Source organism: Pseudophryne corroboree, chromosome 5 (assembly GCF_028390025.1).
Source record: "Pseudophryne corroboree isolate aPseCor3 chromosome 5, aPseCor3.hap2, whole genome shotgun sequence".
In the NCBI taxonomy this organism is placed as follows: domain Eukaryota; kingdom Metazoa; phylum Chordata; class Amphibia; order Anura; family Myobatrachidae; genus Pseudophryne; species Pseudophryne corroboree.
In genome coordinates, this window is record NC_086448.1 from 785,969,279 (window position 1) to 785,993,544 (window position 24,266).

The window sequence follows — 24,266 nt, forward strand, 5'->3', positions numbered from 1 at the left end:
TGGACTAGTGGGAATACAAAGTACCACCAAGATTGGTCAGAGTTGGTCCTCCACTGAATATATCTAAGGAAAATTCAAGCATTATGGGAATCACATGAATATGCCGTACTGTGCTACCCTCAAAAAAGATGGCCGACGGGGATTCACCATAGGCAACCTGATAACAACCAGGGAATCTAACCACCCACTCTCAGAGGCAGTGAACGCACCCAGGAGTGATTCAAATTTGATAGAGAAAACACAGATATATCAGCGGTGCGCAGGAGATCTTTATTGTATTTGAACGTAAACCGGGATACTTCCTGACCGGCGGTGGAACGCAAAAGACATCACTTCCGGTCTTCACCATTGGAACGCAAACAAGAGCATTTCCGGTTGACGGTGAAACGCAGGAGACGTCATTTCCGGCGGAACAAGCCGGGGCGATACGGCGCTCCGGTAAAACTACAGGTGTTAGGAGTGATAGACTAATGGTTAGGGGTATAAATCATCCCCATAAGCCCTCAAATTCAATCCACAAACTTGAAAAAGGTCTAAAATAAATGACCGAAACGCGTTGTTACACTGGATTGAACACTGGACCTGGGAACGGTGAACACCTGGCAAAGGACCAAGAAGCTGATTTTTGCCCTGTGCGGTGGTGCCGGGCTACATCAGCGCCGGACCAGCATTGCTTCCTTAAGCTAGCCCACCGCAGGGCCACCAAAGGGTGAGAGACTTACCATCTGCTTACTGCACCAGCACTTTAACCAAGTCACTGTCTCCCAGCTCCAGTTGCACATATATGTACTTTATCGTGTCCATTAAGTTTGCATTTTTAATTTTTTAAACTTCATTCTATGTTGTGTATGTATGTTCAATAAAATGTACTGTACTTCATACATCAACTAGATCTCATTTATATATTCCCTTAGTAATATAAGGGTACATCTTACGGACTCAGCGCCAATACTACTGCACATTTTTTGTATCCCATGTAAAACATGCCAGGCCACTTTTTAGGGCGTTTAAGCTGCATAAAGAAAGCCACAAAGTGATCTACGGGAACATGGCCGCCTCTTGGCCTAGACAGACACACTGTGACAGAGATGGTTGGATCTCTAGCGACCTCTACCACTGTGTGAGGCCAGATCGCCGGCTCCGCCCTACAGGAAGTGACGTAGGATGATGCCCATTCTCCAACGAGGAAGTAACTTCCCACCTAGAGCGCTGCAGCCAGCAAGTTACTGGGAGCGCAGAGAAGCGGCCGCTGACAGCCTGGGGAGATGCGGCGGTAACACGGGATGCGCAGGCCGGGTGTCAGACACTGAGCGGGGTGTGCCGGCACCATGAACATAGACGTGGAGTTCCACATCCGCCAGAACTATCCATGGGCCAAGCTACCGGCCAACGTCAGACAGGTAGCAGCCCGTCATCGCTCACCTGAGCTCCCCCACTTGGGCCACATGACGGCACACCTGCATACCTCCCAGCATGACCCTCTCCAAGAGGCACACAATACTCTGCTCCTGCACTTTTCTCTTCATTTATAATTGTCTGCACCTGTGTTGTACAGATGAATGGATAAGAAAGGTGTTTCAGCACAGGTGATGGCAATCATAATTTAAGAGGGAAGTCTAGGAGCAGAGCATTGTGTCCCTCCTGGAGAGGGTCATGTTGGGAGGTATGCAGCTGGTCCCCCCCCCTTCCCTTGGCTGCACACCTTTGTTGATCCCCCACTCCCCTTTGCCAACACACTCCCTCCCTCCCCTGGTCCGTGCGCCAGAGTTCCCCCCCCCCCTCCCTCCCCTGGTCCGTGCGCCAGAGTTCCCCCCCCCCCCTCCCTCCCCTGGTCCGTGCGCCAGAGTTCCCCCCCCCCCCTCCCTCCCCTGGTCCGTGCGCCAGAGTTCCCCCCCCCCCCTCCCTCCCCTGGTCCGCGCGCCAGGGTTCCCTCCCCCCTCCCTCCCCTGGTCCGCGCGCCAGGGTTCCCTCCCCTGGTCCGCGCGCCAGGGTTCCCTCCCCTGGTCCGCGCGCCAGGGTTCCCTCCCCTGGTCCGCGCGCCAGGGTTCCCTCCCCTGGTCCGCGCGCCAGGGTTCCCTCCCCTGGTCCGCGCGCCAGGGTTCCCTCCCCTGGTCCGCGCGCCAGGGTTCCCTCCCCTGGTCCGCGCGCCAGGGTTCCCTCCCCTGGTCCGCGCGCCAGGGTTCCCTCCCCTGGTCCGCGCGCCAGGGTTCCCTCCCCTGGTCCGCGCGCCAGGGTTCCCTCCCCTGGTCCGCGCGCCAGGGTTCCCTCCCCTGGTCCGCGCGCCAGGGTTCCCGCCCCCCCCTCCCTCCCCTGGTCCGCGCGCCAGGGTTCTCGCCCCTCCCCTGGTCCGCGAAACAGTGGTTTCCCGCCCCTCCCCTGGTCCGCGAACCAGTGGTTTCCCGCCCCCCCCTCCCCTGGTGCGCGCACCGTGGTTTCCCGCCCCCCCCTCCCCTGGTCCGCGCGCCAGGGTTTCCCACCTCCCCCTCCCCTGGTCCGCGCGCCAGGGTTCCCCCCCCCCCCCTCGTCCGCGCACCAGGGTTCACCCCCACTCCCCTCTTCCCTGGTTTGCGCGCCAGGGTTCAGGCCCCCCCCCTTCCCCTGGTCCGCGCGCCAGGGTTCCCCCCCCATTCCCCTCTTCCCCTGGTCCGCGCGCCAGGGTCCTCCCCCTTCTCCTGGTCTGCGCGCCAGGGTTCCCCCCCCTTTTCCTCCCTTTGGCCATATACCTGGGTCCCCCCTCCCATTGTAGCAGCTGGTCATCGCTCACCTGAACCTGGGTCCCATAAAGGCACACCTGGTCCCCCTTGGCCGCACACCAAAAACTCCCCCCCCCCCCCCCCTCTTTTGTCAGCACACCTGCCCCTTCCACCCCGTTTCCGCCCCCCCTGGATCCCCCCTCACCTTGGCTGCGAACCTGAGTTGCCCCCCTTTGGCTGCACCCCTGGGTCCCCCCTCCCCTTGTCTGTACACCTGGGTACTCCCGCCCACACACACACACTTTGGACACCCAACTGGCTCTACCCCCCCCCCCCCCCCCCTTGGCCTCAGAACTGGGTTTAAAGGGACGTATAGGATAATCCAGTGGTTCTCAAACTGTGTGCCTAGGCACTCTGGGGGGTCTCTGAGTATTTTCAGCACTATTTTCTGCACTTTCTGACATAAATATGGCCACGAGTCACATTTTCCTCTTAATTGTTTTTTTCTTCTCCTTTCTTTAGAGTCTGGGAAACTCCCAAAAGGAATATGAGAAGCACGTTATACTGTACAGTATCCGGAACCAGCTGAGGTACCGCAGTAATTTAGGTAAGGAGCACAGTCTCTGCACTTTGTTTGTAGAATGCCAACATGCTCATTTTAAACCTTTGCAGAGTACTTGGTTTTTTTTCTTTCTGTCGGTTTTACACAATAAACAGGAACTTAAATACAACAGTGCATGCTCCGGGATCCCTTCACTTACCACAATGCTGTGCAATGTAGTAGCGGATACATTATATTCTAATAACACAACCTACTTATTGTGCAGTCATTTCTCCTATATCACTAGCCTAGAACCTAGCTGGGAGCAGCGACCGTCACGAAGGTGGTGTGCTCAGGGGTGTAGTAGGGTATGCTGGCGGTCGGGCTCTCGGCGACCAGCATACCGATGCCGGAATCCCGACCGCCGGCATACCGACAGCTGGGCGAGCGCAAATGAGCCCCTTGCGGGCTCGCAGCGCTGCGGACACGGTGGCGTGCTACGCACGCCAAACTATCTATTCTCCCTTCAGGGGGGTCGTGGACCCCCAAGAGGGAGAAAAGATGTCTGTATGCCGGCAGTTGGGATTCCGGCGCCGGTATGCTGGTCGTCGGGAGCCCGGCCGCCGGCAAACAGAAGACCATCCGTGCTCAGGGTCCCTTTAGCTTTACGTATTATGGACCTGATTCAGTAAGGATTGCACGCTGGGGGCTGCCCATCGCAGGGCAAGGGCCGCCCAGCATTCTAACTGCCGCCCCCGCAATATGAGCATGATCTCTAAAAATAGGGAATCCTCCTGCCGGCGCAGGCTATCTGCACCCGTAGGAGGCCTGCCACCATTTTTGTGATCGCAGCGGCTGCTTGTGACGTCATGTACACAACGCGCCGTCTTCACCTTGGAAGCGGAGCATTGCGCCCGCTGAGCAATCATAAAATATCTGGCTGGAACGCTCTTTGCGAAGCAACCTGAAGTAGCAACTATATCCGCTGTTTGTTATTGCTTTGGGAATTATTCTAGTCAAGGGTTTTTGATGCTAGCATGACGTAGTGTTCACGCTTGGCTGTTTTATCAGTGCGCCGCAGCCTGCCCAATTGTTTTTTATTTTTTTTAAAGGCAAATCAGGCCCCTGCCCTTTCTGCGGTGCCCTGCTAAAACAGCCGCCCGCTTCCTGCCCTCCCAGCGCGTAAAGATGCCGTGCGCATGCGCGCGACATCCATTCACGCTGAAAGAGAGCTTGGGGGAAGCCCAGCACCTCCGTAGGTGCTGGGCACGCCCCCAACAGTGACGCCGCCTGCCGCCCACGCCCCCTTTTTTTACGTCTGTGGGCTGAACCGCCCACTTTTATTACACGCTATGACCCTGCCCCCTATTTTGCGTGGTCACTCCCCTTTTCGGCGCGCGCTGTGCCCCTCTAGGTCCGGCACCCTGCCCTGCCCGGATTCTAGAGTGAACACTAATGATGTATGTACTTATCTATTTTTTTTTTAATTTTTTTTTTTTTTAATTTTAAGTCTATCCCCCTAATCTCCTCCCTTGTAATCCCTATTTCATGTATTTATTCTTATGTACGGGTTTTTTTTTGTACCGGTCAGTGTATAGCATAGGTCTGCAAACTCAGTCCTCATTACCCCCCACACAGTGCATGTTTTGCAGGTCTCCTCACAGAATCACAAGTGAAATAATTAGCTCCACCTGTGGACCTTTTAAAATGTGTCTGTGAGTAATTAATACACTTGTGCACCTCCTGGGTTACCTGCAAAACATGCACTGTGTGGGGTAATGAGGACCGAGTTTGCAGACCTATGGTGTATAGGTTTTAGAGGATTGGTTGCATTTGGGAGAACTTTTTTAATCACTTGGCCCCAGATACAGTGCATCCGGAAAGTATTCACAGCTCTTTACTTTTTCCACATTTTGTGATGTCACTGCCTTATTCCAAAATGCTATAAATTAGTTTTTTTCCCTCAAAATTCTACACACAATACCCCATAATGACAAGGTTGATGCTACATTCAAGTAGCCTAAGGGACCTTTTACGTCAGGGGGAGGAGCTAGGCCAGCGGGATAGTTCCTGTACTATCCACGCCACCAACTATTACCTTTAGTAATCAGGTGGCGAGCGGCGCGAGCGTATTTTTTGGGTACCCTGTTCGGTCGCAGCTCCTCCCCCTAGTAGCGTGTCTCCTCCCCCTAGTAGCGTGTCTCCTTCCCTAGTGACGTCAGAAGGTCCCTTCTCCCACTCCGATTTAGAACCAACCATAATGACAACGTGAAAAAAGTTTTTTTTTTTTTTTTTTTTATAGATTTTTAAAAAAAAAATTTATGCGAAGACCATATGTAATTACGCCACTAGCGCCATCTTTCAGGTAGTCTCTGCTGCTTGGGCCTACTGCTCATCCGTCAGGACAGTGTTACGCCAATTACTGACCTTACTCAGGCTCCCATGTGCAGGCTCTGTTCCCTGCGTAAGGGGCATTATAGGTATTATAGCACCTTGGCTGGTTCCCAATAGTGTAATCTCTCCATGTGAAAGTGCATTAGTGAAATGGATTTAGCTTTTACATTTGCTTGGGCCATGAATCGATATCCTAAACAGGGAGACACATTCCTGTGTGCAGATGAAGAATACGCTTTACATAAACTGAGTGTTGCGCTGTGTTTGGCAATGGAAAGCTAAAGAACGGCTGCAGCCTTCTCGCCTCCTGTAACAGGGCCATGTTTACATCTGAATGTGCTTATTTGATTCTGCGCTACTTAGTGCTGCTGTGTGTATGGGATTGTTTCCTCTCCCTAATGGCTGTATTAGCTACTATTAGCTACTGCACACATTAATGTGAAGGTGCGCGGTTTCTTTGTATGTTTTGAGAATTGTGTTGAAAATCAAATCTGATGTTTACTTAACTCTAAATCAACATGGTCAAGGGCAAACAATATTTACTTTTACAATGCTGAACATACCGAGTTCTCCATTCACAGAATACACCTATCCAGGTGGACTGTTTAAACATTGTTTATATCCACAATCACTGCGGGTGCCGTTAATCTCCTGCTAATGCTTATTTGGCCTCCAGACTCTTAAAACGGTTTCACCTTCTCAAATCTGTAGTCTTAATTCCCATGTTGATGAGCCGTATTCAGAAGACCGATGCCATGTTCATCTGGGTTGAGGATGGTAACCTTACAGTCACTTCCCAGTGGACAGTATTCCGACCGTGGCATCCTAGCGGTGTTTGTGTTTTGTTTTCATTAAACCCAACGGTTAACACCGTCAGTCTGTTTTTGCTTCGGCATTAAGGGGTCTATTCATGAAGCAGTGAAAAGAGCGGAGAAGTGAGCCAGTGGAGAAGTTACCCATGGCAACCAATCAGCTGCTCTGTATAATTTTATAGTATGCAAATTATAAATGTTACTTCAATGCTGATTGGTTGCCATGGCTCACTTCTCCACACTTTTCACTGCTTCATGAATAGACCCTTAAGTTCTCTGTAATCAAACATGGGTTACTGTGACATTAAGCTCGCTGACCTATGGCCTTAGTCATAATGCTACAGTACTTTTCTTTCTGTTAAATATCCTCCTCATTTTACACATTGTCAAGCTCATATTGACCGGCAAGTGGGGGTAACACATGCTATAGTGAAGAGGTGGGCTTTGTGACAGGATTGGGAGATTCCCTGGGGAGAGTCTGGTCAGGCAGGGTTGGGTGCTGAGTAAGTCTGTGAGCAGCACGGGAGAAACCTATTGAGACGGTAGTGAGTGTTTGTTACTGGAGAATGCAAGAAGTCTAGGTCAGAAGCAGACGGAAGAGGACAAGAGGGAGTATACACTCAGTGTCCAAAAGTATGAAGATGTCCCAATCTGAACTGTGTGATCGTCCATTGACTCCAGATCCACTGTTAACAGGTGCTTAAAATCAAGCACAGCAGTTTGGGAAATGGTCTTTCCTGTTTCAGCCCCAAGGCCCCTGTACACAAAGCAAGGTACATCAAGAAATGGTTTGCTGAAGAACTCGACTGATTTGTCCAGACCCCTTTCCACTGAATGGGATGCTGACTAGCAAGATCTTGTCGACCAATATACGTATAATATAGCCCATGGTTTTGGAACAAGATGTTCAACAAGCACATATGGTGTGATGGTTCGGGTGTCTTTGAAGGCTGTGTAGTGCATCTCGTGACGCGGTCAGAGATGTATGAGGAGGAGCCAGTGATGAATCTGAAGGTGAGGAGCTTAAATTGTCTTTGCTACTGTGTTTTGATCCTGCAAGAACTGTACTGACGTTCTCTCCTCAGGCTCCAGACCAGGACAGTATGTGTGTTAAGCGCTTCACAGGTCCCAGCTTATGTCATATTTGAACTTGTTTTCATTTGTTTTTTAATTGAGATATACATTTGTTTTATTTTTGGGTCTCGCATTGCCCAATAAATCATGGGCATTGTGTGAGGACCAAAATGTGGGACTGAAAACAACTCGTATGAGCGCTATTCCTCCGATTTCTACATCAAAGCACTTGTTTGGAATGGATACTAGAGTGTTGAATACAACTGGAATGCACTGTGGAACGCATACAATGGTTTTCTATGGGACTTCCGGTAACAGAACCACTTCCTGGTACGCTGGAACACAAAACGGCCATACTGGTTTCCGTTTCCTCGGCGTATGCACATTGTACGCAACACTCAGATTAGTGGTGATGGGTAACAGCTGTCATCCTACTGGGTAGTGTATTAAAAGAGGGGGATAGGGATCGCTAATATCACGCTTATGATGAAGGACCAGTGAGGTCAGAAACGCGTTAATCTTTCCTCTTTTGTTTGTTCTCCAAGTGACCTGTTGGCTGTGGTGGTATGCTCCTGTGGTGCACTGGCTAGCCGGATTACTTATTATTGTATGGAGGAAATACACAGGTGTTTATACTGATCACTTTCGTATTTACCTTTACATACAAGAAAAATGTGTGTACTTGGTGAGCGCTTTCTAATTTAATTTTTAACACTGTTCCAAATCGGGACAGACCCCATTTCCACCAAAATAACCCAGATTGGTGCCAATCACACTGCACTGCCAACGCTTGGAAATGGTGTCACCAGCAGAACCGCCATGGGTTCAGACTTTGTCAGTGCAAGGTCTTGCACAGGTGTCTGTTGCACTCCATCACACGTCCGGACGGGGATCACCCATCTATACACACATCTCTATGCCCCTATGTTCTGGTTATGACTTGGAGTCAGATATTTCCACGGACCAGGAGGATAATGTTTCTCTCACTTCTGACGTGGAGACCTTCTCTGTTCTGGGGTATTCCCAACCTCGGGTGGATGTGTAAACTTTAATCATTCTCTTGATTAACCATTCTGGCCAGACCTCTTAAGTCAGATATTTTTCTCTCTAAACGTCAGAAGAAGACGGCAGTTGAGTTTTCTTCCTCTGCTCAGTAGGAGGAGGACCATGCGGAAGCGTGGACCCACCCAGCAAGTGTGTTTTAGTATCTAAACTTATTTCTGTTTATGCTCTCACAGCTGTGTACAGAGCTTAATTGGAGTCCCCTCCACTGGTGGATGCACACGTTGCTCTTTTATGTCCACTACTCTTCCTATCCAAAACACTGCCTCCCTTAAGGATCCCACATATAGGAAGCTGGAAAATTTCCTTAAGGCAATTTTATTTTTCAAATGCGGGGCAATTGTACGTCTGGCCCTTTCATTCACTTGGTTGGCTAAGACCTGGTACTCCAAGAACAGAGTTGTTATCTGTTGTTGACCACACCAGGGAAGCTGGCAGTTATCTCAGAGAGGCTGCCATCGACTCAGCTGTACTTTCTTCGAAGGTGTCTGCATCAGCAGTCGCTGCCAGAAGAGTCTTCTGGCTTCGTACTTGGCGTGCTGTTGAGTACTCCAAGAAGACTTTCAGGGCTTTCCCCTTCTTTGGAGAAGTTCTGTTCAATCTAGAGTTCGACAAGATTGTGGCTATGGTAGCGCCATCCAAAACAGCTTTCTCTGACGTCCTAGTGGATGCTGGGAACTCCGTAAGGACCATGGGGAATAGCGGCTCCAAAGGAGACTGGGCACAAAAAGAAAGCTTTAGGACTACCTGGTGTGCACTGGCTCCTCCCCCTATGACCCTCCTCCAAGCCTCAGTTAGATTTTTGTGCCCGACCGAGCAGGGTGCAATCTAGGAGGCTCTCCTGAGCTTCTTAGAAAAAAGTTAGTTTTAGGTTTTTTATTTTCAGTGAGACCTGCTGGCAACAGGCTCACTGCATCGAGGGACTAAGGGGAGAAGAAGCGAACCTGCCTGCTTGCAGCCAGCTTGGGCTTCTTAGGCTACTGGACACCATTAGCTCCAGAGGGATCGAACACAGGCCCAGCCTCGGAGTCCGGTCCCAGAGCCGCGCCGCCGGCCCCCTTACAGAGCCAGAAGCAAGAAGAGGTCCGGAAAATCGTCGGCAGAAGACCTCAGTCTTCATCAAGGTAGCGCACAGCACTGCAGCTGTGCGCCATTGCTCCTCATGCACACCTCACACTCCGGTCACTGATGGGTGCAGGGCGCTGGGGGGGGGGCGCCCTGAGCAGCAATATTAACACCTTGGCTGGCAAAAATACATCACATATAACCCCCAGGGCTATATGGATGTACATTAACCCCTGCCAGATTTTACAAAAAAGCGGGAGAAAAGTCAGCCGAAAAGGGGGCGGAGCTATCTCTCTCAGCACACTGGCGCCATTTTCCCTCACAGCTCCGCTGGAAGGACGTCTCCCTGACTCTCCCCTGCAGTCCTGCACTACAGAAAAGGGTAACAAAGAGAGGGGGGGCACTAATTAGGCGCAGTATTACAGATAACAGCAGCTATAAGGGAAAACACTCTATATAGTGATATCCCTGTGTATATATAGCGCTCTGGTGTGTGCTGGCATACTCTCCCTCTGTCTCCCCAAAGGGCTAGTGGGGTCCTGTCCTCTATCAGAGCATTCCCGGTGTGTGTGCTGTGTCGGTACGGCTGTGTCGACATGTATGAAGAGGAAAATGATGTGGAGGCGGAGCAATTGCCTGTAGTGGAGATGTCACCCCCTAGGGGGTCGACACCTGAGTGGATGGGCTTATGGAAGTGAAAGTGTCAACTCTTTACATAAGAAGTTTAATGACATGGGACAGCCGGCTTCTCAACTTGTGCCTGTCTAGGCGTCTCAAAGGCCATCAGGGGCTCTAAAACGCCCACTACCTCAGATGGCAGATACAGACGTCGACACGGATACTGATTCCAGTGTCGACGACGAGGAGACAAATGTAACTTCCAGTAGGGCCACACGTTACATGATTGAGGCAATGGAAAATGTTTTACACATTTCTGATAATACCACAGGTACCACTAAAAAGGGTATTATGTTTGGTGAGAAAAAACTACCTGTAGTTTTTCCTGCATCTGAGGAATTAAATGAAGTGTGTGATGAAGCGTGGATTTCTCCTGATAAAAAACAAATAATTCCTAGGAAGTTATTGGCAATGTACCCTTTCCCGCCAGAGGATAGGGCACGTTGGGAAACTCCCCCTAGGGTAGATAAAGCGCTCACACGCTTGTCCAAACAGGTGGCACTACCGTCTCCGGATACGGCCGCCCTTTAGGATTCTGCTGACAGAAAGCAGGAGACTATCCTGAAGTGTATATACACACACACTGGTGTTATACTGCGACCAGCAATCGCCTCAGCCTGGATGTGCAGTGCTGGGGTGGCTTGGTCAGACTCCCTGATACCCTGGATAGGGACAGTATATTACTGACTGTAGAGCATTTAAAAGATGCATTTTTATACATGCGTGATGCACAGAGGGATATTTGCCGACTGGCATCACGAGTAAGTGCTATGTCCATTTCCGCCAGAAGGGGGTTATGGACTCGGCAGTGGTCAGGTGATGCCGATTCTAAAAGGCATATGAAAGGCCCCATAAGGGCAAGCGGGCAAAAGGCTCCTCTTTTCTGCCCCGTGGCAGAGGGAGAGGAAAAAGGCTGCAGCAAACAGCCAGTTCCCAGGAACAGAAGTCCTCCCCCGCTTCCGCCAAGTCCTCAGCATGACGCTGGGGCTCTACAGGCGGACTCAGGTGCGGTGGGGGCCCGTCTCAAGAATTTCAGCGCACAGTGGGCTCGCTCACAAGTAGATCCCTGGATCCTTCAGGTAGTATCTCAGGGGTACAAATTGGAATTCGAGACGTCTCCCCCTCGCCGTTTCCTAAAGTCTGCCTTACCGACGACTCCTTCCGACAGGGAGGCGGTGTTAGAAGCTATCCACAAGCTGTATTCCCAGCAGGTGATAATCAAGGTACCCCTCCTGCAACAAGGAAAGGGGTATTATTCCACAAATGTTTGTGGTACCGAAGCCGGACGGCTCGGTGAGACCCATTTTAAATCTAAAGTCATTGAACACTTACATAAAGAAGTTCAAATTCAAGATGGAGTCACTCAGAGCGGTTATCTCGAGCCTGGAGGAAGGGGATTATATGGTGTCTCTGGATATCAAGGATGCTTACCTGCATGTCCCAATTTACCCTTCTCACTCAGTTTTGTGGTACAGAACTGCCACTATCAGTTCCAAACGCTGCCGTTTGGATTGTCCACGGCACCGCGGGTCTTTACCAAGGTAATGGCCGAAATGATGTTACTCCTTCGAAGGAAGGGAGTTTTAATTATCCCGTACTTGGACGATCTCCTGATAAGGGCGAGATCCAGGGAACAGTTGGTAGTCGGGGTAGCACTATCTCAAGAAGTGTTACGACAGCACGGTTGGATTCTCAATATTCCAAAATCGCAGCTGATCCCGACGACACGTCTTCTGTTCCTATGGATGATTCTGGACACAGTCCAGAAAAAGGTATTTCTCCCGGAGGAGAAAGCCAGGGAGTTATCCGATCTAGTCAGAAACCTCCCAAAACCAGGTCAAGTATCGGTGCATCAATGCACAAGGGTCCTGGGAAAAATGGTGACTTCTTACGAAGCAATTCCATTCGGCAGATTCCACGCAAGAACTTTCCAGTGGGACCTGCTGGACAAATGGTCCGGATCGCATCTTCAGATGCATCAGAGGATAACCCTGTCACCAAGGACAAGGGTGTCTCTTCTGTGGTGGTTGCAGAGTGCCCATCTTTTAGAGGGCCGCAGATTCGGCATTCAGGACCGGGTCCTGGTGACCACGGATGCCAGCCTTCGAGGCTGGGGAGCAGTCACACAGGAAGAAATTTCCAGGGAGTGTGGTCAAACCTGGAGACCTCACTTCACATAAATATCCTGGAGCTAAGGGCCATTTACAATGCCCTAAGCCAAGCGAGACCTCTGCTTCAGGACCAGCCGGTGTTGATCCAGTCGGACAACATCACGGCGGTCGCCCACGTAAACAGACAGGGCGGCACAAGAAGCAGGAGGGCAATGGCAGAAGCTGCAAGGATTCTCCGATGGGCGGAAAATCATGTGATAGCACTGTCAGCAGTGTTTTATTCCGGGAGTGGACAACTGGGAAGCAGACTTCCTCAGCAGACACGACCTCCACCCGGGAGAGTGGGGACTTCACCCGGAGGTTTTCCACATGATTGTAAGCCGTTGGGAAAAACCAAAGGTGGACATGATGGCGTCCCGCCTCAACAAAAAACTAAAAAGTTATTGCGCCAGGTCAAGGGACCCTCAGGCGATAGCTGTGGACGCCCTGGTAACGCCGTGGGTGTACCAGTCTGTTTGTGTTCCCTCCTCTGCCGCTCATACCCAAGGTACTGAGAATTATAAGACGGAGAGGAGTAAGAACAATACTCGTGGCTCCGGATTGGCCAAGAAGGACTTGGTACCCGGAACTTCAAGAGATGCTCACAGAGGACCCGTGGCCTCTACCTCTAAGAAGGGACCTGCTCCAGCAGGGACCCTGTCTGTTCCAAGACTTACCGCGGCTGCGTTTGACGGCATGGCGGTTGAACGCCGGATCCTGAAGGAAAAAGGCATTCCAGAAGAAGTCATCCCTACTTTGATAAAAGCCAGAAAGGATGTAACCGCAAAGCATTATCACCGCATTTGGCGAAAAATATGTTGCGTGGTGCAAGGCCAGGAAGGCCCCGACGGAGGAATTTCAACTGGGTCGATTCCTGCATTTCCTGCAAACAAGAGTGTCTATGGGCCTCAAATTGGGATCCATTAAGGTTCAGATTTCGGCCCTGTCGATTTTCTTCCAGTAAGAACTGGCTCAGTTCCTGAAGTTCAGACGTTTGTCAAGGGGGTGCTGCATATACAGCCTCCTTTTGTGCCTCCAGTGGCACCTTGGGATCTCAATGTAGTTTTGCGGTTCCTAAAATCACATTGGTTTGAACCACTTAAATCTGTGGAGTTAAAATATCTCACGTGGAAAGTGGTCATGCTGTTGGCCCTGGCTTCGGCCAGGCGCGTGTCGGAATTGGCGGCTTTATCCTGAAAAAGCCCTTATCTGATTTTCCATTCGGACGGGGCGGAATTGAGGACTCGTCCTCAGTTTCTCCCTAAGGTGGTGTCAGCGTTTCACCTGAACCAGCCTATTGTGATGCCTGCGGCTACTAGGGACTTGGAGGACTCCAAGTTGCTAGACGTTGTCAGGGCCCTGAAAATATATATTTCCAGGACGGCTGGAGTCAGAAAATCTGACTCGCTGTTTATCCTGTACGCACCCAACAAGCTGGGTGCTCCTGCTTCTAAGCAGACTATTGCTCGCTGGATTTGTAGTACAATTCAGCTTGCGCATTCTGTGGCAGGCCTGCCACAGCCAAAATCTGTAAAAGCCCACTCCACATGGAAGGTGGGCTCATCCTGGGCGGCTGCCCGAGGGGTCTCGGCTTTACAACTTGGCCGAGCTGCTACTTGGTCTGGGGCAAACACGTTCAAACGGGTTCTTGTTGTGAGCCATCTATTCAGAGGCTCCTCTGTTATCATGCTGTTAACTGGGTTTTGTATCACAAGTTGTACAGTGTGATTGGTGTGGCTGGTATGAGTCTTACCCGGGATTCAAAAATCCTTCCTTATTGTGTACGCTCGTCCGGGCACAGTATCCTAACTGAGGCTTGGAGGAGGGTCATAGGGGGAGGAGCCAGTGCACACCAGGTAGTCCTAAAGCTTTCTTTTTGTGCCCAGTCTCCTGCGGAGCCGCTATTCCCCATGGTCCTTACGGAGTTCCCAGCATCCACTACGGACTACAAGAAATAGAATTATCGGTAAGTAAATTCTTGTTTTCTTTCCTTCTGCGGCACCTAGGTCGTGAACCTCTAATTTTCACTCCTTTCGTCCGTAGGGCAATGCCAAGGGTCAGTCCTTTGCCAGATTTCACGGCTCTTCCACTAAGCACTCCAAGTCCATGAGTAGGCAGGCCTGTTCTACCGCCTCCCAATCCAGTAGATAAGCTGTGCCTCCACCTGGGATCCCTCATCGTGGGAGGGCACCTTCCGCTTTTCTCAGACTCATGAATGTCGACCACTTCGGACGCCTGGATGAGAGACGTATTGTCCCTGGGTTGCGCTCTGACCAGGGAACATCCTCCAGCAGAAAAAAATTACTACAGGCCTTCCAGTGGATCTAGGGAAAGCAGGAGCTCTATGGGAGTCCATCCGCCCTCTTCTGGCATCCCGGGTTATCCCAGTTCCCCCCCCCGGTACCGGTTTCTATGCCAACCTGTTTCTGGTGCAGAAGCCAGAAGGATCTTCTGCCCTATGCTCAATCTGAAGTTGCTCAACAGATACCTCTGAATGCTGAAGTTCCAAAGTCTCTCTGTTCTATAATTTTGGCTCTGGGGGTGATTCCATGGCTGGGGAATTCCATGGCTTGTTTAGATATACAGGATGCCTACTTACAGATCCCATCCGGAGGGGAGGCATCGGGGAAAATGGCTACTATATGTAGGATAGGAGTTATTTTGAAGGTTACAGTGTATTGCACATAACCGCTGTCTCGGTGTCCTGGGTCAAAGATTAATTTGCTACATTGGGATGTAATGGACACCGCTTAGTAACACTCTGTTTCATCTACCACCTGCCTGCAGATCAGGAATTCTATTGTTGTTCCTGGCAGACTGCACTGCTGTGCTCATTGCGTTTTGCAGTGTGCTGTTTTCAAATTGAATATTTGTGCAGAAAGGAATTGTCTGTCTCACTGTGAGGCACAGCCGGGGTATTTGGGAGTACAGTGTGTGTGGTGGTAGAAGCTGCTTATCACTGCAGACTCAAGACATGACTAAAACCAACCACATCAATCACATTAAATGCACACCAAATAAAAGCAGGTCTGCAGCATAGATCACCTGTGATAAGACAGGGTATATTGCTTATGGTCTGTGCTCAGGGATGTAGAAGTAGAACAGCTTTCTACAGAAATATGGCAGCGTTCTCTAAGCAACTTCAAAATTATTTTGTTTAAAAAATAAATAAATCTTTGGTTTTACTAAATGTTGTCTTGGGCTACATGCAAAAGAGCTGACTGATTATGGCTGGTGTATTGCACGTGTGTAAAGGGGGCTATCCAATTAGCTGCGATAACGCGGTTTTGCAATACATTATCGCATTAGCAATAACTGTATCCAATTAACTGTGATAAGTTATCGGCGATAAGTCTCCATAGGGTTTATCACACTTTTCTCTTCACCATCTCTGATAAGTAACAGGGGATAAGTAGTGCAAAATCACTATTTTAAGGTAAAAATATGGGGATTTGGTTAAGAACCCCTGGGACACCCCCCTGATTGACTAATTATGCACTTGGATGTTTTTCATTTTAATTGGCCAATAATGACCAGTCATTTTTGGGGTAAAAAAAAAAAAAATGCAATGTGATGGAAATTGGGGTACGAGGTATGGGGCAGGTATATTGGGGTGCTGTATGAGTGTTTTTTCACTTGCAGGTGAGAGTAATCGGTCTATTTCCACAATTTTTTTTTTTTAAGTACCTTAAAATTACCCAAATATATACTTCTACCCATTTTTATGTACCCCAAATTTAAGGAGTGCACTTATTTTGCTAGAAAAAATAGCTTTCTATCATTGTTGCATATAACAGCTATTTGACCCAATTTAATGACCCAAAATAGTTTTATTTTGCCCACATATATCCCTTTCACATCTCCAATGCCGGATCCCACTCGGGAATTGGAAACGGGTCCTTCCCAGGGGAGGGATCCAGCATTGGACCCTAATAGCAGGCTTCCCGACCGATGCCGGGTCGGTTGCCATAGCAGTAGGGGGCGGAGCCGGCAATGGAGGCGGTGCTGGGAGATGAGCTCATATTTGTGCTGCCCCTCCCTATGTAGTTGAGCGGGTCGCATTGACCAAGGAACCCGTTTACGCTGCCACTGACCCAGTGGTTAACCCGGTAATAACCCTTCTTATAACACGGTTGAATTGCCGGATCAGGCGACCCAGGAATTCTCCATGGCCCCTTTCACATCGCACACTGACCCGTGTCGCCCCGGCATACTGGGTTATTTTTGCAATGTGACAGGGTTATAATAGACTGTTTCCTATATTTCTGTATAATAACTGTTTCCTATATTAGTTTGGCTTTTTTGGGGGTACAGGCAGATTTCCCCATTTTCTCCTATACTTATCTCTCGTTTTGCCAGCTATAATTTATAACTATTGTGAATCCCCTTTTCGCCATTTTGGAATAGGATAGGTGCGAAAAATGGGAGTGTGCAGACTTCGATAAGCTGATTTTTCGGGAGATAGCTGCGACCGCGTTATCGCGCCTCATTGGCTAGCACCCTAAGCCTTCTAGGATTGTGTTGCTTAAAGTGCAACATCAGCAATAGCAAACTGTAGGGGAAATAAACAGCAGGAAGAGAAACAAAACTGTAAGATGGCGACCGGAAATTGAAATTACATTAAAAAAAAAACCATAACCAAAAAACAACTATACTTCTGTATTAGGTCAACTCCTCCCCAACCCCCCTTCCCATTTACAAAGGTCAGAAATGTATTTTGTATTATGGGGATGTATTTCATCTTTTGCACTGGACCTGCCTAAGGGGAATCTTAACCCACAGCATACAGTGATATTCTGAAGAATCCCGCGTTTCCGGTTTCAGCATGACGGTGTCCCCTGCACACAACGCTAGGCCCATAAAAGAAAAGTGGATTACAGCGTTTGATGCAGAGGAACTTACCTCACTGTAACCCCATGGAGCACCTTTAGGATGAGTTGTCACGTCACCTGTGAGACAGGCCTAGTCACCGTCCAGTCTCACTAATGCTCTTGTGTCTGTTGGATGTGACTGCCCCGGGCCATGGTTCCATATCTAGCAGAAAGTCTTCCCAGAAGAGTGGAAGCTGTTAGAGCTGCGAATGATGGGACAATTCCGTATTAAGGCCAATGGTGTAGGAATGAGATGTTCAACAAGGAAATATCTGTAGCTCTTTGGATTTCCATATAGTTTTGACCATGAAATATATCTCTTCTCTATGAATTTCTGTACTACTCCATTCCCTGCGTGGGCTTTTTCAGTGTATTTAGAATGTTATTGTACGTGTTGGCCGCGCTATACGGAGGCGTTAGTATATACTGGGTAGGCTGCTATAAGTCACATTGGCCAAAGTGGTTATAATTGGATCACCTTTCATACAGTGTGTGTGATCCTTTTTCTTTGGGGTGGAAGTGTGAAGTAACTGATCATGCCTGAGTACACTGACAGCCTGTATAAAGCTACTGTATGTACATGCTTTACCTCTTGCACTGTCTGCATTATAGCTTAAACCACATTGGGAACGTGCATTAAGTGATTTAATATAATGATTGTGTGTACAAGGGCTGAGAGCTAGGAAGCGCCTGGTGAGAACTCTACAAGTGAGTCCCAAGACTTAGGAACCAGCTGTCGTTTTAGTTTTAATAAACGTGATTGTATTCTCCTGGTGCTTGTACATTCATAAGTAACTGGAACATATATATAATCTCTAAGCATTGTTTATACCCCCTATAAATTGTGTTTCTCATACGTCCTAGAGGATGCTGGGGTCACTTTAAGAACCATGGGGTATACACGGGATCCGCAGGAGACATGGGCACTTTAAGACTTTTAAATGGTGTGAACTGGCTCCTCCCTCTATGCCCCTCCTCCAGACTCCAGTTTAGAATCTGTGCCCAGTGAGACTGGATGCACTCTGAGGAGCTCTACTGAGTTTCTATGAAAAGACTTTGTTAGGTTTTTTATTTTCAGGGAGTACTGCTGGCAACAGTCTCCCTGCTTCGTGGGACTTAGGGGAGAGAAGCAGACCTACTTCTAGTGAGTTTAAAGGCTCTGCTTCTTTGGCTACAGGACACCATTAGCTCCTGAGGGTTTGGAACACTAGGCACGCCTAGCGGTTCATTCCCAGAGCCCGCCGTCACCCCCCTTGCAGAGCCAGAAGTCAGAAGACAGGTGAGTAGAAGAAGAAAAGAAGACTTCAGTGAAGGCTATGAGGTACCGCATAGCGGCCGCGCTGCGCGCCATGCTCCCACACACACAGGCACTGTAGGGTGCGGGGAGGGGGGGTGCCCTGGGCAGCATATAAATGCTCATATGTGACTGGAAAAAAGTGGTGTGAGTGCCTGGGCACTAAATCCTGACCCCCGCCAGTATAAATACAATGAAAAATAGCAGGGCTGAAGCGTGCCATTAAGGGGGCGTGGCTTAGCCTTCATAGCTCTCATCAGCGTCATTTTCTCTCCACAGTGTTGTAGAGACGCTGGTCCTTCCTCACATAACAGTGAAAAACGGGGGGGACGGGGGGGGGGGGGGGGCACAGTTGAGTTGGTGCAATATAAGTTAGTTATAAAAGCACTACAGGTCTGAGACATTATATAAAGGTTTTCAGAACCGGGATTGAGCGCTGGGTTGTGAGCTGGCAAACTACATCTGTGTCTCCCTGACAGACTTTACTGTGGGTCTGTCCCCTATATTCCCGGTGTGTCGGTGGGTGTTTGGTACACGTTTGTTGGCATGTCTGAGGCTGAGTGATCTGCCCACAAACGGCTGTGGGAGTGACCCTGTCGCCACCGTCGACTCCTGATGGGGCTTGGTACATGTGTGTCAACATGTCGGTGGCTGAATGTTTTTCCCAAAGGAAAATATAGTAGGGACACAGTCGTGTGTGGGTGGCCCTGTCGGCACCACTAATATCTGACTGGTTAAAAAAATTGGCATGATTATGTGATGCATATCAGAAAGGCTATATGTATGTGTGTGTGTGTGTATATATATATATATATATATATATATATATATATATATATATATATATATATATATATATCCAAATGTGGTCGCACTCACACAAAGGAGTATAACATCGACTGGGGTGACTCCCAAGAGGTCCAGAGTGTTAGTCCAGACGTCAACATATAGAAAGACAGCATAAAGGGGCACTCACCAGAGTTTTGCACGTAAAAAGCATTGAATATTTTATTAATACTTATCAAGGTAATTTCACAAAGAGAGTTCTTTCAACGTTTCGATCCATCAGGATCATCATCAGGAAAATACAGCATAGGCAGCATGTACAAAAAGTTGCATCCGTTCATGTACACCAGTATCTAATGGTCAATGCCTAACGGGCCTCCTAAAGTACCCCCAGCACATTCAAATCAACCAATCCCAGTGGTCATGCAATCAGTGAAGCTAATTGATTCATTAGGCTATTCCAACTCACAGAGGGGAGGTGCAATACAACCATACCTCACCATCTGAGTGCAACTGCCAGAGACACAGAGCCAAAAGACCCCCATATAGATGGTACTTACCAAGAGACAGAGCTGGTAATACATTAAGGGCTGATACCCTTACCAAATGTGCCGGCGTGCGTTCCAAATGTGTCCAAAGATAAACACATTTGGTTTCCTGTGTAAGTTGCGGGCAGCGTCAGCTGTACGGCTCGTCGCGGCCGCGCCCGCCCACAGAGCACACAGGAAGCACCGCCGTGCGTTCCATTGAGTCCATATGGAACGCACTGCACTTCCTGTTACATCCGCGTCACTTCCAGAAGCGGCTATACAGCGCCGCTGGACGTTGAATGCATACAGGATACTTGTAGTCATAGCAACACTCAATTTGGGCTCGTATTATCATTTGTCAGGATAGTTATAAACAAACTATACACACATTGTATTATCCATCTACTATTCTATATCAATATCCAAATTGCTGGTAAAAGTATAGATATAAAAAAAGTATTTAAATCTTATTGGATGTTTGTTAGCCTCATACAGAGCCTAAAGGTATCATGACTGCATATAAAATTGATTGTGCTGAGGTCACTGGGAGACCCGCTAGAGGAAGTTTTACATAATGTTTCAGAAAATGTGTCCGCAAAAAAATATGTGCATATCACATCGTGCATAACAGACACCACTACACCTTACTTATATATAATATTAAAACCTATAACAGACCCACAGAGCGGGTCTTGTGAGGTAGATTTATATTGAATTAAAATTAAAAATGAGTGCGTTGGCAAAACATGCTTAGATTTGGAGAATCAAGGAAAATATTTTTACAATTTAGTGATCCCTATCTCAAACACTTGATTTAACGTAGAAAAACACTGAGAGGGTTATTCTCGTTTAAACCGTTGGGTGAAATTGTGCCCAAACGGTAGATCCATCTTGACTCCAACTTCTTGAGGATCAGTCCCCTGTCCCCACCGCGTGGCAGGGGTGGTACCCAATCAATAATACGACATTGCAGAGTAACTAGTTGATGTCCAGCGGTTAGAAAATGTTGCGCGACGGGTTTATCGGTTGATCCTGTAGACAGAGCTTGTCTAATCGTCATCCTGTGGTTGGCCATCCGTTCTCGAAACATGCACGACGTCATCCCCACATACGACAGCCCACATGGACAGGTGAGAAGATACACCACATGATCCATGCGGCAATGCAGCTTGTAACGTATTCGGATAGGCCTTCCTGTTTGAGGATGCGGGAAAGTGGTTCCAGGGACCATTGAGCGACATGTCGTACACCCTGTACATTTAATGCACCCAGGCTTCTGGGTCATCAGCCACGTATTCTCACCCACAGTGGGCAACCTGCTGGGGTGCATCAAGAGTTGTTTGAGGTTTCTTCCTCTACGGTACAACATCATCGGGTTACCGGTGTTAAAGGTAGTTAATGAAGAGTCTGTAGAGACAATCGGCCAATGCTTTTTTATCGTTTTGGCAACCTTTGATGATTTCTGATCATACTGTGTTACAAAGATTAACCGATCACCTTGTTTCTGCTTTCGTTTGCATGTATATATATATATGTATATGTGTGTGTGTGTGTGTGTGTGTGTGTATGTATGTATGTGTGTGTATATATATATATATATATATATATATATATATATATATATATATGTATGTATATGTATATATATGTATATATATATATATATATATATATATATATATATATATATATATATATATATAATATACATACATATGCAAAAAGATAGTGCAGTGCCACTTGTGAGGTGAAAATCTCAGTAAAACTATGTAAACGAATTATAAAATTTCGATAAAAAGCTAAAAGCCCACGTAACCTTATAAAATGGTGTCAGCCCAACCCTAAAAATGCAACACTGGTATAGTATTGTTAAAAAGTATAAGAAATGGGGGGATAGGGGTATCGGCGACAAGTGTGGCTGACAACAATGTTTTTTTATATGCTTTAAAAAAGCCAAAAGATGTTATAAAATTATAAAAATAAGTTTTTAATATATACGAGAATAAAAACAGTTTCAAAAATGGTTTTAAAATACATGAAACATTTTTTCATATAAAACTATACAAGAAAATCAAAGGATAGGAATTCAAACTTAACTTGAAAACAGTGGGTGGTCAGTACAGGTCCAACGCGTTTCGTCTCAGCAGACTTCTTCAAGGGGTAGGGACAGAATGAAGCTGCATGTCTATTTATACCCATATCACTTAGTTCCAGGGTTGTGACATAATAGATCATGTGATGTAATTATACATTATACGTTACAAAAGTTAACAAAGCTCATTTCACATCAAAGCTGGAGTAAGAACCAGGTCAGATATACTTAATAGTACTAAAAACGAGTGGGTTACAGCAGTAAAAAACGTTTAAAATCGTCCACAGTGCAATTTGGAGTCACTTCCGCCACACTTCCGGTGACGGAGGACTCCGCTCGTCACTTCCGCCCCACTTCCGGCGGCGACTGCGCATGCGCCCGCGGCGGCTCCCGGCTTCACAAGTCCCATTGCGCATGCGCCCGCGGCTGTTCTGAGCTGCTCCTAGACAGAGGGAGGTGTTCTGACTGCTTAGGCTGCATCAGACAGAGTCCATTTTGTGTGGGATGCTTGGAATACTTTTCAATAGGGCTGCGGCGGCCATCTTTAAGTAGATAAGCAGACACTCCTAGGATCCAGGCACATCGGTTTCCATAGCAACGGGTTACATACATGGAATAATAGAAACAAGTGGTAATTTCAAAGTAGTTGTACATATGCATGTTAGAGGCACAGTTTTCATAGTAACAGCTCAAACAAAACAGATATATTATATATTATATTTAACCCTTGCCAGTATGCTAAAGGTGCTAGTGCAATAGAAGTGACCTAAGAAATTACTAATGATAATAATAGTGCAAATATAACCGTAAGGCTTATTTAGATGATGAGCCCTGTGACTATTAATTAATAAATATATATATATATATATATATATATATATATATATATAGATTTCAAAGGCGGATCGGCACTCGCCTATTGAGTAATATAGCTCCGGTGCCATCTGGAAATCCATGATAGAAAAACAGCTTTGTCCCATACAGCGGCACTCGGAGACTGGTTCAGAAAGTGCAATAAAGTGCTTTTAATTCATCAAAATAACAGGTTGCAATACCAACGTTTCGGGGTGACAACCACCCCTTTGTCAAGGTGAGCAAACGAGAAGTGAGTGTAAAACAAAATAACATACCTTTATGGTGTGTGAAAAGCCCGTCGGCGGGAAGCTACGTGCAGGCAAAGTACCTTGTTCGCGTCCAGCTACTGTGACGTGTATGTGACGCCTGGGATCATGTGATCGTGCTGCCCGGCGCTACTCCCTGGCGTTGTCATGGTTGCCTCCAGTAAACGGAAGTGTAGACGTCTTCTCATCGTGGCCATGGCAACCAGAGACGTCCGTGTGTTCGCGTCCTGAGCGGAATCACTGAACCCCTGCTGTGTGAGGTGTATAGCTGGAAAGAAACACCGTGGAAAAATAAACAAAGTAATAGAGTGATAATAAAATCGAGCACCACTAAACTTACATGGTCCAATATGCTGGATGATGTGCTTATGAGTGTATGTGCCAAGAGTGTAACTGAAAACAGAGAATGTGTCTCACTGTAATAAACGGGATATGGAGAGAAGAACACAGGGGAAAAGTGTGAAAGGTCATGTCTGGATATGTGTGCATGTCAATAAGATGTATGTTTTTGCGCCTTGTGAACAATTATGTTATATGTTAAGTATACAATATCAACTAACTAAAATAAACAGTATAAATTATTACGTTGATCGTCACAAAGCAATAGTCCTCTCGCATAGTTTTCAATGTACCCTATATGCTGAATAATGCATTCTATATCGTGGGACTATATGTGTGTGCCCATTGTGCAACAAGTTCATCAAAAGACACTCCATTGTATCATGTCGTTGAGGCCAGCCGGTCTGGTTGTGTTGAGATTAAATTGCCAACGAGCTTCCAGTTTCAATAGGGCACCAGCTCTATCTCCGCCTCGGATATTTTTTGGAATGTGATCAATGATTTGAAAATTCAGTTCGTTTAGGGAATGTCCCCTCTCCGCGTAGTGTCTCGCTACGGGTTGTTCAGATTTTTTCTGACTAAGTGCCACCTTCACTGCAGACCTGTGCATAGCAAAGCGTTCTCTCGCTGTGCGTACTGTCTTGCCCACATATTGTAATTTGCATGGGCAGGTTATTAAATACACTATGTGGGTGGTGGTGCATGTCAGAACGTGCCGGATGGAATAGATACGACCCGTGGTATGGATGTGAATGATCCTCCAA

General features: G+C 47.8%; 1 protein-coding gene across 1 annotated transcript in view; it reads left to right on the forward strand.

The window, feature by feature from the left end:
• Positions 1 to 1,151: 1,151 nt before the first annotated feature.
• FAM91A1 (family with sequence similarity 91 member A1) overlaps positions 1,152 to 24,266 on the forward strand; it is an 82,702-nt gene continuing 59,587 nt past the window's right edge. The window contains exons 1-2 of the mRNA XM_063924399.1: positions 1,152 to 1,400; positions 3,216 to 3,300. Coding sequence (XP_063780469.1) covers positions 1,329 to 1,400; positions 3,216 to 3,300 — 157 coding nt within the window. The 5' untranslated portion in view covers positions 1,152 to 1,328. The remainder of the gene's footprint in view (positions 1,401 to 3,215; positions 3,301 to 24,266) is intronic.